Raw genomic sequence first — 16,258 nt, 5'->3', positions numbered from 1 at the left:
GGCAGAGGAGACAGAGGGAGGAACTGGGGGGAGATCCTGGAGCAGGGCAGCTGTGACCCAGCCCCCCATGCTGGGACTAAGAGGGGGGAGCCGAAGTGGAGGTCCCGCCCGGCCCCTCTCGGCGATGGGCTCCTGGCACAGGTGTGACCGCCGGGGTACAGCCAGCCTGGCTACCAGGGCCTGCGTGCCCGGGACTAGCTGCGCCCAGGGCTCCTTTCCTTCCCTCCCCCTGTGCCAAGCGAGCACCCAGCGCTGGCGGGGGCTGGTTGCCTGTTGTCGGGCCGGACCGACCCCGCCCGGGGGCTGCGACGCGCCGCTGCTCCGGCCTGGGCAGGGAGGAGTTAACAGCCCCTCTCCCGGAGCCCCAGAAGCGCAGGTTCGCCTATAAAAGCGCCGCGCAGGCGGCTGCCGAGGCTGAGCGTGGGAGGCGGCTGCGGAGGGACCGGGCGCTCGGGGCCCGGAGCCGCAGGTGAGGGGCTCTCCCCGGGGCTGGGAGAGGGCTGGAGGCGGCCGGGGCAGGCGCAAGGCGGGGCTCAGCCAAGTTTCTCCCCGTTTTAACGCGCGGCCGGCCCGGCCCGGGCAGAGCAGAGCAGAGCAGAGCGGAGCGGAGCATCCCCGGGACCCCAGAGCGCAGCGCCGGCTCCGAACGCTGCCTGCGGGCTGGGACCCCCAGCGGCCCCCGAGCCGGCTGGGGCACGCCCCCCGCGCGCCTTTGGAGAGGGCGCACCCGTTGGAGAGGGCGCCCGGCCTGCGCGTAATTCTCAGCCCCCTGCCCCATTCCCCGCGGGGCCCGGCCGGGAGCCCCCGCCCGCAGAGCTCCCATAAGAGCCCAGGGCAGGCCCGGGGGAGCCGGGGGGCACCGTATACCACGCCTGGGGCTTTTGCCTGTCTTGAGCCCCGCGCCCTGGCGCTCAGGGCCCCGCCTCTGCCCCGCAGGATCCATGCCCCAGGATGGAGGAGGAAGGCTCCCTGCTGAAGAACCTGTCTGCAGGGTGGGGCAGGCAGGAGGGTAGCTCCGCGCCCTGGGTGGTGAGCACGCTGGCTGCCATCCTCATCGTCACCATCGCCGTGGACATCCTGGGCAACCTCCTGGTGATCGTCTCCGTCTTCAAGAACAAGAACCTGAGAAAAGCAGGTAAAGGCCTTGCTGGGATGGGAGCTCGCAGGAGCAGCTCTGAGCCCCTCCGCTCAGCTGGGGGCAGTAATCCAGGCTCCCAGCCCCCCAGTGCAGCCACATGCCGGAGCTGGCAGAATCCACTTGTGTGCCTGCCTGGGTGTGTGGATGTCGCCCACCCAGCACAGCTGAATTCAAAGCACATTCTAGTAACTGCTGAGAGCAAGGAGTTGGAAAAGTTAGTCCAGCCTGGGAAAGTCCACTGTCCACATCTGCGGTCACCCTAAGGAGAGTCAGGTGCAGCCTGGCTGGTGCGCAGACCCACCCCAGCCTTCAGCATGTTTTCTGGGGTGGTGCACCGCTGCACATGCCTTGGTCACACAACATTTATTCTACCCATGGACTGAAAAAACTTAGCAGGAACCCCAGGTCCTACTGATCCAGGGAAGGAGATCCCTGGTTCCACGCCCAAGATCTATGCCAATCGGTGCCATGTAACAGCCAGGGGCGTCCACAGCTAGTGAGGGGGCTGCACAAGTGGCCCTCCTTCCTGTCAGTGGGCCACAAGAGTGTTGTGAGTGAGACTGTCTCGAGGACAGGGTGGTGCTGCTTTCTGGGCTTGTGTACCCAGCATTTGTGGGGTGTGCTGACTGCATCGAGTCCTGCAGCGCTACAGTTTAGAGGGCGCACACGGCTCTGATGGTCAGTGTTGTGTGCTGTCAGCTCACTTCACATGCCCTGGCTTTACACATGCATCACTTACGTAGTACCAGTGCGGGACTATGGGGTTGGAATCAGCAGAATCTGGCAGCAGGAAACAAATCTCACTGCCCACCACAAGCGCGTGATCTCCAACAAGCCTACGACCAAGATCTTCTAAAGTGACTTGTGATTTTGACCACTTGCCTTGGGACACCCTAAGAAAGGGCTCGACTTTTCAGAGCGGGTACACAGTGCTTTCTGAAAGCCCCTGCTTGAGGCATCTCAGCTGGGGGCACCCTACAAACACACATCCCACATCGCTCTTTGCTTCTGGACATTGTGACCCCAGCTTCTCTCAGCTGGCTTCAGTGCCCACCTCAGGGGAATTCTGGCTCAGTTCCTTGGAGGGAAGTAAATTCTTCTTAGCTCAGTTAAGGGGTTTGGAGGACCAGAACCCAGACCTCCAGCTCTTAGTTTGTCTCATGCTTTTGAAAGCGCACAGGGAGAATGACCCAAAAGGAAAGGTAGGAGTTGCTCCAGCATTCCTGCTGGAGGAGACAGCCATTCCCATTTGCACAGACTGACTCAGGCAGCAGCTACAATCCAGCTGGCATTTAACAAAGCAGGGAGTTTGGATGTTTGTCCATCTTTATGTACCATGAAAGTGACCAGAATGCCCCTGGTTTAGGCTGTTTCTGCTGTAACAAAGCAGAGAATTTGGCTGAACTCACACTTTCCTTGTGAGCGCCACACAGACTGTCATCTTCCCTCACCTGTAGCAAACCAGATTACAAGCCAAAGTCCTGGAGGCTAATTATTTGTGACCATCTCTGGAGAACCATCAGTCATGTCATGTAACAATTTGTCCTGCTACAGCTTCAGATCCCAAGACATGTTACAAACAGCAGCTAAGTCTGACCCACAATGCCCTGAGGGAGTTATTCCACATTAGGGACATTGAGGCACAGCACCAGAGACTTGTTTTGCCAATGTGTCCACTAGTTTTGGATGTCTAGCAGGAAACAAAGTGGGCCTGGTTTTCAAAGGTGTTGGATAGCCAGAAATCCCAGTGATCTCAGTGGGAGCCAGGCAATTTCCAGGCATCTTACAACCAGGCTGTTTTTCCCTCCAGAACTGAGTGACCCCAAGGCAGCATACTTGTGAAAGCTCAGGTCTAAAAGGATGGCACTTGGCACCGTTCTGTAACTGCTAGACATGGACACTGCTAGCTGTGACCTCCTTATCTACACATGGGTGCTCTCCCCACAGTGCAGGGAGGATGGAGCCTGTAGGACCCCACGGTCTTTGCAAGGGGAGTAACAGAAATGTTGTGCTCCAGTACAGCCAGACTTCATTAGCATGACTCGCTATCCAAGTGGGGCAAGCCCTCAGACCTGCCGGAGGGGAGTCCACTCTGGCCAGGGTTGGGTTACTGGCTGCCCCTGGGGTTTGATCCCTGCCCCACCCCCAGCATTCTGACTTCAGTGCAGGAAAAAGCCAAAAGGGATCAAGACTCGGAGAGCAGACAACCAATAGACTCGCGTGCACCTGCATGACCCTTACAGGGGCACACCTTGCCACTGCTTCACTTACACTACCTGCAGTGTCACTGTCTAACCCACTGCTAACTCAGGAGCTGAGGCTAGTCCAGGGGTGAGTGGTGTAATCTGAGCCTACAGAGCTGAGAAACATCAATGGAGGCTGCAAACACAAAGCCTGAAGCAAATCCGCCAGCACTGCAGGACTGACTTGAACATCCCCCCCGCTGGGGTCGAAGTCCAGAGTCCATCCCGAGCAGCTGAGGATGACCAACTCCCCGGCTACAAGGAGTGGCCAATACCACTTCCCCACTGGAGCACAGCCAGCTTGAAAGGCTCCATTGCATTCAACTGAGCAGTTCCCATCTGCTTTGGCTTCCTCTGCAAGTCCCAGAAGAACACCTCTGAGCTGCACCTTCTCCCTTGAGATCAGTGATGGAAACACCTCGTCCGCTCTTCTCTGTCCCTGCAAGCAGTAGAGGGAGCGGGACAAGAACAGGAGGGGGAAGTTTGGGAGGGGACAAAAGAGGAAGGAGGAGAACAACCAGCGATGTTGTGTTGCAAGCTCTCTGCTGCTTCTCTCTCCATTCCCTGCGAATGGTGGCTTAGGCCTGGCCACATCTCTGTTGTTTCACCTAACACCGAATTCTGTACCCTAGAACTGCTCCGAAAAGCCCTACCTTCTCTCTCGGCAATGACAACAAAAACCTTCTGCATGACAGGCCACTGCAGGGAGCTAAGGAGTCCTCTCTCTCTCTCTCTCTCTCTCTCTCTCTCTCTCTCTCTCTCTCGTGGAAAAGGAGGCAGATAGCTGTGGACAGCGCTCTCCCCTTTAGGGGGTGAATGCCCACATCAGAGAGCATGTGCGTTATTTTAAGCCAAAGAACAGCAAAGCCCCTGCTTGGCTTTCCTTTCCCTCAGCAACACAAGTGCAGCTTTGCTTGGAAAAACCATGACTGAAGTGGCAACCAGGGGCTTTCATGGAGAATGAACACAGCTGGAGATAAAAGTTAACAAGTTGCCCAGTCTCCATCCAGGCAATTGGATTTTTGCAGCTCATGACTATGAAGATTCTGCAACTCCAGCCTGGCTCAGTGATTAGTGACTGACAGAGGGAGATCCAGAACCAGTGCCTGGCTCTCCCACAGACAATGGTGGGCAAGTCACTCACTGCTAGGGTTCCCTCTAATTTTTTCCATCCACAGGCACAATAAATGTTATGTGCACCAAGGCGTACGGGGATGTGCAGCACCAGGAGGAAGACATGCTGCCAACTGTGGGTGGCTGTGGCTGCACTGCTAATCAGCTGAATCTCTCCTGGGCGGCTGCCCCAGCACTCAGCTTACACGGAACTTTGGTCACTGCCCAAGTATTCAAAAGTGGGTTTCACTTTTGGGGGGGAAAAAAAATCTATTCCTTCGCCCATCTGTCCCTCAGCCTCCACCTGTACTACTGGCACTGCCCTGCCTCCTGAGGGTGGCCGAGGATAAGTATATTAAAGATGATGCTCCACATTAATATTATTTAAATTGTGGTGTCACCTATGAGGGAATCACAGAGCGGTTGTGTTAGAAAAAGAATAAAACAATTTCTGACCCAAAGAGCTACAGATCTAGGATTGTGATAAGATGCAACAAAGGGATAAAGAGGACAATGGGGTGAGGGCACAAGGTAGCAGTGAAAGGAGGAAGTCGTGGTAGTTAAAGAGGTCACAGGGAGTTATTCTGCAGATGATTCGTGAGCCAGAACAGAATCCAGCTCCGTCCCACAGGGTTGTCCCTGACATGCAAGGGGAAGGAAAAAGACAGTAAACTAAGCAGCTGTCATTTGGAATTAGAGCTAGATAAATTCACAGAGGTTGGGTCCATCAATGGCTATTAGCCAAGATGGGTGGGAATGGAATCGCTAAGCTCTGTCTGTCAGAGGCTGGAAACGGATGTCTGGAAAGAGATTGATTTGGTGACTCCCTGCTCTGTTCACTCCGTCGGGCATCAGGCATTGGCCTCTGTTGAAAGACCAGATACTGGGCTAGATGGACTTTGGCCTGACCCAGGGTGGCCGTTCTAAAGTTTGGAATAGACACAGGAGGTGGACGGGTTTAGCAAGGAGAAGGTATTTCCATGGACATAGCTGCTGCATGCCAGTCATGGATTCTAACAGATTTTATTTTTGCGTTCCCCTCCCCAGGCAACGCCTTCGTGGTGAGCTTGGCCGTTGCAGACTTGCTAGTGGCCTTTTACCCTTATCCCTTGGTCCTAGTGGCTATTTTCCATGATGGCTGGGTGATGGGGAACCTCCACTGCCAGGTCAGCGGCTTCCTAATGGGCATCAGCGTCATTGGCTCCATCTTCAACATCACCGGCATCGCCATTAACCGCTACTGCTACATCTGCCACAGCCTGAGGTATGACAAGCTGTTCTCGGGTACCAACACCGTGTGCTACGTGGGGCTGGTTTGGGTGCTCACCTTGCTGGCCATCATGCCCAACCTGTTTGTGGAGTCCCTCCAGTACGACCCCCGCGTGTACTCCTGCACGTTCGCCCAGTCCGTCAGCACCCTGTACACCATCGCCGTGGTGGTGGTCCATTTCTTCCTGCCCATCACCATCGTCAGCTACTGCTACCTGAAGATCTGGGTGCTGGTCATCCAGGTGCGGCGCAGGGTCAAGCCAGACATGCAGCTGAAAATCAAGCCCCATGATTTCTGGAACTTCCTGACCATGTTCATGGTCTTTGTGCTCTTCGCTGTGTGCTGGGCGCCGTTAAACTTCATCGGCTTCGCGGTGGCAGTCAGACCCACACTGGGTTCCTCCATACCCAAATGGCTCTTCATGGCCAGCTACTTCATGGCCTACTTCAACAGCTGTCTGAATGCCGTGGTGTATGGGGCGATGAACCATAACTTCAGGAAAGAGTACAAGAGAATCATACTGACTGTGTTGCAGCTGACTTACAGGACTAATGGAGACTAATACCCACACGCTGAGCTGGGATGAGGAGGGGTCAGATTTACTGTATACACACTGATCCCCTGCTTCATGTTTCAGTGCAAAGCGTACAGAGCTCAGCAGAGAACACAGCTCTAGTTACAAGCTGTCTGCAACAAGACCACAGCCCATATTGCAACCGACTGTCTCTTACAGGGCAAGGAGGCTTGAAAATCCCTCATCCCTTAATTGCACTGGCACGGCCTCTCCAGCCTCAGTCAGATCGGTATGCTGGAAATAGCTCCTCCCAAGTGATTTACAGTACAGCACCTCAAGTTCTCTATTTTGCCCGTTACTGGCCGACTAATACTGTGCATTGCAACACTTGTGAACAGCTTGCCAAATGCTGGCTGCTCAAAATTCAACTGGTCTCATGTGGACCCTTGGAATAGCTACTGGTCTGTGCCTGGATGAAGTTTCCTGTGTGAGCCCTGACTTGCATATGAGTCAACAGTATGCCCTTGAAGCCAAGAAGGCTAATGGCATATTGGGGTGCATTAGGCGAAGCATTTCCAACAGATCTAGGGAAGCGATTATTCTCCTCTACGATTTGATAGCAGTCTTCAAGTTTCTGAAAGGGGGCTCTAAAGAGGATGGAGAGAGACTGTTCTCGATGGTGACAGATGACAGAACAAGGAGCAATGGTCTGAAGTTATAGAGGGAGAGGTGTCGGTTGGATATTAGGAAAATCTGTTTCACTAGGAGAATGGTGAAGCACTGGAATGTGTTACCAAGAGAGGTGGTGGATTCCCCATCTGTAGAGGTTAAGTCCTGGCTTGACAAGGTCCTTGCTGGGATGACTTAGACAGGGTTGATCCTGCTTGAAGCTCTTCTATGACCTCCTAAGGTTCCTTCGAGCCCTAGAATTCTATGATTCTCTTACTTGGGATTTGTCTTTGTTAAATAGTCTCCAGCAGGGTTCCCACTATTTTTTCCATCCCTGGGCAGAATAAATTTTGTTATGTGCACCAAGGTATGTGAAGATGTGCACCATCAATAGAAACACAAGCTGCTGGCTGTAGGCGCTTTGCTAATCAGCTGGGAAACAGCTGAATCTCTCCTAAGTGCTCAGCTTATAGGGAACACTGGTCTCCAGTATCTACTATTTGCTCTTTCTGCTAACTGCCCTCCCACCAAAATTGCTCTGACAATAAGGTTACCCCAGAGTGAAAACAGAAGTGGGTGCAGACTTGGCCAAAGGGAATTCAGCATTTTATGGGGTAGGTTTGCCAGATGTTCCCAGTAGAGCCTGCTCAGGTCCCAGCTGAAGTAAATAGACACAGAAACTAGGGCACTTGGTAAGCCTGGCAATTCCCTGGCATGAGCAGTGGTGGTGAACCTCTTCCCCTCCCCTGGAGCCAGGGGAACAATTCAGAAAGGAAAACCCATCCCCAGAAGACCAAATCCACTTCAGAAGAGGCCAATCCTCAGCAAGACTTGACTGTTTCTCTGGTGAAAAACCAGTAGGCATCCTTCAGTCTGCATAGACTATGGATCGCGCCCTTTAAAGTTTCAATTGAGGACTTCATTTACAGCATCTATTGTGACTATAAAGACCCACACGAGAGTGACAGTCCCTGCTGCATCTCTTGCAGATGTAGTGGGTGTCTGGTAAGTCCTTATTGTGCTTTCTGTGCGCTCGCTTCTCCTCTGCTAGCTGTCTGATCTTCAACTCACCCTTCGGAAGGCCCTTGTGTAACCCCTGCCTCCATCTGCTGCGGTCATCTGCTAGTTCTTCCCAGTTGTCCAGCTCGATGTCTACCTCTCTGAGGTCTCTTGCAGACATCTTTGTAACGCAACTGGGGGTGTCCGGGAGGTCTTTTGCCAGAGGCTAGCTCACCATACAGGATGTCTTTTGGAATCCTTCCATCATTCATCCTGTGGACGTGGCCAACCCAGCAGAGTCGACGCCGCCTGAGGAGGGTGTGCATGGTTGGGATTCCAGCTTGCTTGAGGATGGTGGTGTTGGTCACTCTGTCTTTCCATGATATTCCAAGGATGCGCCTGAGGCAGCACAAGTGGAAGACGTTCAGCCTCTTTTCCTGGCGGGCATACAGGGTCCAAGTCTTGCTGCCATCAAGGAGGGTGCTGAGGATTCAGACTCTGTAGACTTGCATTTTGGTGTGAGTGTACAGCTTGTTGTTATTCCACACTCTCTTGCTGAGTCTGGACAGAGTAGTGGCCGCTTTTCCGATCCTCCTATTTAGCTCAGTGTCCAACGACAGGGTGTCAGTGATGGTGGACCCGAGGTAAACGAACTTGTGGACGACCTCTAACGTATAGTTGTCAATGCTGATTGATGGGGATTCAGCAACATCCTGACTGAGTACGTTTGTCTTCTTTAGGCTGACGGTAAGCCCAAAGTCCTTGCACACTTTGGAGAACTGATCCAGCAGTTTTTGAAGCTGGTCTTCTGTGTGAGACACTACAGCAGCATCGTCTGCAAACAGCATGTCTCTGATGAGGACTTCTCGTACCTTAGACTTAGCTTTCAGCCTTGCAAGGTTAAACAGTTTCCCATCAGATCTTGTGTGCAGCAAGATGCCCTCTGTTGAAGATCCAAAGGCATGCTTCAGGAGGAGTGCAAAGAAGATCCCAAACAATGTCAGAGCAAGCACGCATCCTTGTTTGACGCCGCTCCTGATTCTGAAAGCATCTAATAATGCACCGTCATATTGGATGGTTCCTCTCATGTCTTCGTGGAACGACTGGATCATCTTGAGTAACCGTGGAGGACAGCCTATCTTGTGGAGCAGTTTGAACAGACCATCCCTGCTGACCAAGTCAAAAGCCTTGGTCAAGACGATGAAGGCTGTGTAGAGTGGCTTTCTCTGCTCCCTGCACTTCTCCTGCAGCTGCCTTAGAGAGAAGACCATGTCAATGGTAGACCTCTCTGTGCGGAATCCACACTGTGATTCGGGGTACACCCTCTCAGCAATCTTCTGGAGTCTGCCAAGGATGACGCGAGTGAACAGTTTACCAGTGACGCTTAGGAGGGAGATTCCACGGTAGTTGTTGCAGTCGCTTCTGTCTCCTTTGTTCGTATACAACGTTACAATGTTAGCATCGCGCATATCCTGTGGAACCTCACCCTCTTTCCAGCACAAGCACAGTAGCTCATGTAGCCAGGCGCTGTGCCAAAAACCACTGGCTCCAGCTATGCAGCAGCATCCAGACCTGTGCTGACTTTGGTAATCTCAGAGGAATGTACGAGGGTATGAAGAAGGCATTAGGACCCACCCAGAACAAGATGGCACCTCTGAAATCCAAATCTGGTGAAGTCATCGCTGACAAAGCCAAACAGATGGAGCGTGGGGTTGAGCACTACTCCGAGCTGTACTCACGCGAGAACGTTGTGGTTGACGCAGCCCTCGGTGCCGTCGAGCTCCTACCAGTATTGGACGAACTGGATCAAGAACCGACTGTGGATGAACTGAAGAGAGCCATCAACAGCATTGCAGCAGGAAAGGCCCCTGGTCAGGATGGTATACCACCAGAGGTAATCAAGTGTGCCGCGGACACACTCCTGGAACCCCTACATGAGCTACTGTGCCTGTGCTGGTGAAAAACCATCATGGCAGGGAGGGGAAACCACCCCAACAAGACTGAATGGAAAAGTCGGAAGATAATCCATGGTGACAAGTCCTTTGCAAATGCCAGCGGCTCAAAGAAAGCAGTTACCCTGGGAAGACATTGCACCTTAAACTGAGATCCAGGCTTGCAGGCTCTTCAGGAGCTATTTAGAGCACATGTGTGAATTCTGTTCCCATGCAGGCAGGAAGCCAATTATTGTCTTGCCTGAGATCTCGTTCAAGGGATATTTTGGCCAAGAGGAGAGCTGGGCTCAGATCCTTAAGGGACTTAGGATTCTAACTTGCACTGAGTTCAGTGGAAGATGTGAATGGCAATGGGTCATTGGGTGGGAATTTAACAGACTGAGGGGATGGAGAAGGGAATCTTAATTTGCAGCAAGTCTGATCACCAGGAAGAAAATCATTTCCTTGTCTAACTTAAGCAACACATTCCTGGGTGCAAGGGTGAGCGGGGCCTGGAGCACACAACAAATTTTGCATGCTGTTTTCCTTTGATCCCTGGAAGCGTTCTGATCTGTTTACGTCGGCATGTAAAACATAAACTGGCTTTTGTGCCTGGCCATTAAGACAGACACAACAATACGTTAAATGAAAGTTTCTAAGTGTACATCGATAGTGTATTCTGGATAGGATTTTCAAATGAGCCTAAATTACTTACAGGCATAAATTTCATTGAAAGTTGATGCAATTTATGAGTGGAATTTTCAAAATGCCTCTATATAATGTATACAGAGAAAGAGAGAGAGAGAGAGAGAGAGAGCACTTGATTAAAAGCATCTTGCCTTCCTGGCTAGGCATGAAAGCTTTAAAAAAAAAAAAAAATCAATGTTTTCCTCCCCAGCTGCTTTCATTAGTTTAATGAGGTTATTTTTACTGGGGTTCAAAAGCCACTTGCAAATGCCCAAATGAAAAACTCTGCTGTGGGTTCAGTCCCAGCTGATGCATTTGAACGTCCTTCGTTGCTCAGAAAGAACAAAGGGATAACTAGCCTGTCAACTGGTGTGACGGCTCCCATTTGCTCTCCCTGTCCCCAGATAAAAGTGTTTCCCAAACGGTGCTTGCGCCCTTTTTTTTGTCCTGACAGCATTAGAAAGGCAATAAAAGATTTATAAGATTTAAGTTCCATAGACTCCAAATTGTTCTGTGCCACCTTAACATTATGATGGAGGGGAATGCCTCTGGGACCCAAAATATCCACCTTACCATTGCCAAAAATAAATCCCTACCACCCTCCAAGGTGCTACCATAGAACAAGCCACCCAAAAAACCTCAATGTAATAATTCCCTTATTTGATTGTACATCAGCGCTTGAGCTATAGCTTCGCGGCTGGGCACCGTACCGCAGGAAACAGAAAATATACACTAGTAAGCAAACTAAGGCAGCAGTAGTGGCAGCTGATCCAGGACTGGCCAAGAGGTTTCCAGTAAAGCTGTTTTGACAGCGACTGGGGCACTGACGGACCAGTGGGGCACTGACAGACCATTCTTGGGTTCACAGAAGCGTCTGGCCACTTGCCAAAGAAAAGAAATCGGACATCTCAAAAATGCCAGAAGATTTTGATTGACAACCAAAGCTTTATAGGTTTTGAGTCTTTTAAGCAAAGGGGCTCTGTTAGATATGGCCGCCCAGACTGCAACAGAAATATTACCCTCTGTGACAGATTCCTACGTGGCTTGTGAGGACTCCCGTCATCAGGTTGACAGACTTCAGGGGGTTACCTGTCTTCCACCTAGTACAGAAACTTTTAATTTGTGCTAAAAGTAACAGCATTCATGCACTTGATTTCATCTAGCTTTAGCTGCGTTAGGTCACTGTTCCTCAGACCCTGATGGGAAGGCTTAAACAAGCCAAGCCCAGGGAGAATAAACAGTGCTAATCTTTTATTCGTTCCCACCCTTTCAGCTGAGAGCTTCCCCAAACGCTCCAAAAATGGAGGCATGAAAGATGCACAGGGATCACTTCACCTGTCACTGAAAGGCAGCCACCTGTAACAGTGCAGAGCCCCACGACTCAGAGATGAGATCAAAGAATGCCAGGGCCCAGGAATCAGCAGCCAAAGTATAATTCCAGAGGTTGTGCTAGCTTGGAGACTCCAAAGGCATTATGGGATCCCCAGTCACTCAGGCTGATTTACATCTCGTGCCAGTTAATGGGTTTGAAGGAATGCTATTGGCTTCAGAAATATTACACCAAGGATAAATTTGCCTCCTCCCATCTCCAGTAAGTTTTTTATTTTCAATTACCCCAGCACTGATGAGACACTTTCCAATGAGTTCTGTAAAAAGCTCCTCAATAACACAGCAAAGAACAGCCTGCCCTATTCCAACATGTAACATACACGTGCCCAATCGTCACATGAGTCCTTTGTGTGAAGAAAGGCTCTTCACTTCAGCCGACCCCAGCAATGTGTTTAAAACAGACTGTGTACACTCAGCAAGGCTGCTGGACATAGCAAAGATGGTTAGCGGGGACTAACTCCACAGCATTGGCTCATTTGACCACCGGCTGCTGAAACCTGCTGTAAATCCACTGCTAAAGCCAAAGCAGTGAATGAATTCACAGCAGCACGATCCCTGAGACCACAGCAGACCCATGTTGATTTGGCCTGTTACAGGTTGAACCTCTAATCCAGCACCCTTGGGACCTGACTGGTGCCAAACAAGAGTATTGCCGGACTAGAGGAGGTCAATATAATCTAGCAGAATTACCAGCAATGCCACTGTTTACAGGGCTGTCGGAAGACATTTAGGGGTAAATCACAGCTAAATAAAAACACAGAACACAGAGTCAGGACTGGTGGCTGGAAACAAACTTTATGTGACCACAGGAAACTTAACCACCCCCACAATAAGCAGTCATCCGGCTAGCTAAAATCCTGCCAGATTACAGATGTTGCTGAATGAGAGTGTTCTGGATTAGAGAGGTTCAGCATGTGCCAGATGCTGGCGGTGTTGCCAGCGGTGTGCCTCCTGGTGGTCAGGACAGAAATAAGAAATTGAGCTGGTTAACTCAGGGGGTGGAATAATCTGAACAGTGAGGATGCTGAGAGACATCGAACCAAACTAACTGCAGGATGTAATGAAGCCACTCCAAGTCAGGGGATTGACAGCACCCCCAGCGTCCCTAGTTCCAGCACCTCTGGGTGAACTAATGTTACAGGAAGTGACTTGACCTAAGCAAGGCAAGTGACATAGATTCAGAAAACACTGCTGAAGATGAGGTTAGCTCCCCAGAATTCTAGTCACTGCCCTGTTGCTGGTTTGGTGTCATCCTCATGTCTTGACGCTGGATTCTCCCAGGTTAATCCATCTAGTGTTGCTAAATTCAGATACCAACATGCATCTAATAGCCAGAGAAGAAACACTTGTCCTCTGCATCCAGGATGGTCCGTAGCGTGGCACAGGGCCTGCATCTCACACCATTCACAGGTTGAGAACCCAACCTCCTGCGCATGTATTCTAACCTTGGAGAGAATAGCAGCCTCTAAATCAGGGATTCCCAACCTATGGGTCAGGGCCCAAATATGGGTCACCATTAGATTTTCTAAGAGTCACCAGCAGGATGGCTCCGAGCTGCATGTGGCTTTTTAAGGAACCGTTTGTGGCTCCTGCCGCTGCTGCTTGACTCCTTCTCTGGTTCCCAGTCCCTGCCCTGCAGCACTGAATGGAACTCAGTTTAATTGGGTTAACAGGCAGCAGGAGGGATCTAACTGTTAAACCAATTAAATTGAGTCCCATTTATAGAGGACCACAAGCTAAATATGAGTCAACAGTGTGATGCTGTTGCGAAAAAGGCAAACATGATTCTAGGATGCATTAACAGGTGTGTCGTGAACAAGACACGAGAAGTCATTCTCCCACTCTACTCTGTGCTGGTTAGGCCTCAGCTGGAGTATTGTGTCCAGTTCTGGGCACCGCAGTTCAGGAAGGATGTGGAGAAATTGGAGAGGGTCCAGAGGAGAGCAACGAGAATGATCAAAGGTCTAGAGAACATGACCTATGAAGAAAGGCTGAAAGAATTGGGCTTGTTTAGTTTGGAAAAGAGAAGATTGAGGGGGGACATGATAGCAGGTTTCAGGCATTTAAAAGGTGTCATAAGGCAGAGGGAGGGAACTTGTTCTTCCTTGCCTCTGAGGATAGAACAAGAGGCAATGGACTGAAATTGCAGCAGGGGAGGTTCAGGTTGGACATTAGGAAAAAGTTCCTAACTGTCAGGGTGATCAAACACTGGAGCGAATTGCCAAGGGAGGTGGTAGAATCTCCATCACTGGAGCTATTTAAGAAGAGGTTAGATAAATGACTTTCAGGGATGGTCTAGAAAGGGCTTGGTCCTGCCATAAGGGCAGGGGGCTGGACTCAGTGGCCTCTCGAGGTCCCTTCCAGTCCTACTCTTCTATGATTCTATGATTTCAGCGCAGCAGGGCAGGGAACTGCCGGCACTGCAGGTGGGAGAAGGGAGTAGGAGGGCTAGGGGAGCCACGTAGGGCAGTCCGACAAAGGACTGCCCATGCAGTCGACAGCTCTGGGAGGAAGGAAGACTATAAGGAATGTGAAGGGGCTGGGACATGCCCAGTGCAGGTGGAACCTTTGGAGATTCTAGCTGTGAAGCTTTTATAAGTCTGCATGGTGCACAGGGGAGCGGATTATTCAAGGGCTCCTAACTTGGCCAAACTGGGGCAGGGTTTTTTTTTGTTTGTTTGTTTTTTTACAGGAGCAGTAAAAGGCACCACCAAGGTGACATATCAGCCCCTTTTCCAATTCCAGCTCTCAAGGGCAGCGGCATGAGGGCTTGTCAGCACATGCCAAGGTGACATATCAGCCCCTTTTCCAATTCCAGCTCTCAAGGGCAGCGGCATGAGGGCTTGTCAGCACAACAGTCCAGATTTTTTTCCACTGGGCAAAATGGCATTTTCCCCCTCATCTTCTTCTGGGAAGCAGCCCAAGGGGGTTGGCTGAAGTTTTTCAGAAGGCTTCAGCCTGAGGCAAACACCCCGGGTGGGAAATTTCAGCCCCCACCCCCCCCGTGTGTAAAAGTAGATGAAGTTATGGACCTCTGGAAAGGGGTGTATGGTGGGAAGTGTCAGGGAAAGAGAAGTTACTCACCTGTGTAGTAATGATGGTTCTTCAAGATGTGTCCCCGTGGGTGCTCCACAGTAGGTGTCGGGCTTGCCCCGGTGCCGCAGATCGGAAAATCTCCAGCAGTCTCCATCGGGTCGCGCATGCGCCGATGCGCGTCGGTCCTTCGCGCTCTTACGAGCGTGTGTGCGATCTGGTCCCTGCCAGTTCCTGATCAACCACCCCGGATGCTTCTGAAAAACACGAAACAGAGCTCCGAAGCGGGTAGGAACGGGTGGGTAGTGGAGCACTCATGGGGATACATTTCGAAGAACCATCGTTACTACACAGGTGAGTAACTTCTCTTTCTTGTTCAAGTGGTCCCCGTGGGTGCTCCACAGTAGGTGACTACCCAGCAGTGACCCCAAAAAAGGAGGTGGGTACCTGATTTATGTGCACCTTGCCCTTGAAAGGACTGCTGTCGACAGGCATGTATCCATATCAAATACCCGGTGCATGGCATAATGCTTGGCAAAGGTGTCGTAGGATGACCAAATCACCGCTCTGCAGACGTCTTTTAGTGCGATTCCCTTGAAGAAGGCCGCCGATGCCGCCATCACTCTAGTGGAGTGAGCCCTGGGCGGAACTAGCAGAGGGGTCTTGCAAAACTCATAACACAGTCTTATGCAGGATACATTGTGGTTTGAAATCCTTTGTGAGGATAGGCCTTCCCCTTTCAACCTGGGCGCAAGGGACACCAGGAGTCTGTCCGTTTTCTGCAAAGGCTTAGTTCTCTTTATGTAAAAGGCCAACGCCCTCCAGTAGTATAGTATAGTATAGTAGGCTTCCTTCAGTCTGCATAGACTATGGATCGCGCCCTTTATAGTTTCAATTGAGGACTTCATTTACAGCATCTACTGTGACTTTGAAGACCCACACGAGAGTGACAGTCCTTGCTGCATCTCTTACAGATGTGGTCGGTGTCTGGTAAGTCCTTAGTGTGCTTTCTGTGCGTTCGCTTCTCCTCTGCTAGCTGTCTGATCCTCATCTCGCCCTTCTGAAGGCCCTTGTGTAACCCCTGCCTCCATCTGCTGCGGTCGTCTGCTAGTTCTTCCCAGTTGTCCAGCTCGATGTCTACCTCTCTGAGGTCTCTTGCAGACATCTTTGTAACGCAACTGGGGGCGTCCGGGAGGTCTTTTGCCAGAGGCTAGCTCACCATACAGGATGTCTTTTGGAATCCTTCCATCATTCATCCTGTGGACGTGGCCA

The 16,258-nt window shown here is 51.3% G+C and overlaps 1 protein-coding gene across 1 annotated transcript; it reads left to right on the top strand.

The window, feature by feature from the left end:
* The first annotated feature begins 951 nt into the window (after positions 1-951).
* LOC142021166 (melatonin receptor type 1A-like) lies at positions 952-6,326 on the top strand. Its single transcript, XM_075009688.1, has 2 exons — positions 952-1,135; positions 5,542-6,326. The coding sequence occupies exons 1-2, from the start codon at positions 952-954 to the stop codon at positions 6,324-6,326; spliced, it is 969 nt and encodes a 322-aa protein (XP_074865789.1).
* The last annotated feature ends 9,932 nt before the right edge of the window (positions 6,327-16,258 follow it).

This window comes from Carettochelys insculpta, chromosome 15 (genome assembly GCF_033958435.1).
Source record: "Carettochelys insculpta isolate YL-2023 chromosome 15, ASM3395843v1, whole genome shotgun sequence".
In the NCBI taxonomy this organism is placed as follows: Eukaryota; Metazoa; Chordata; order Testudines; family Carettochelyidae; genus Carettochelys; species Carettochelys insculpta.
Note: the sequence above shows the minus strand (reverse complement) of the source record. Positions and strands in the feature narration are given on the sequence as shown.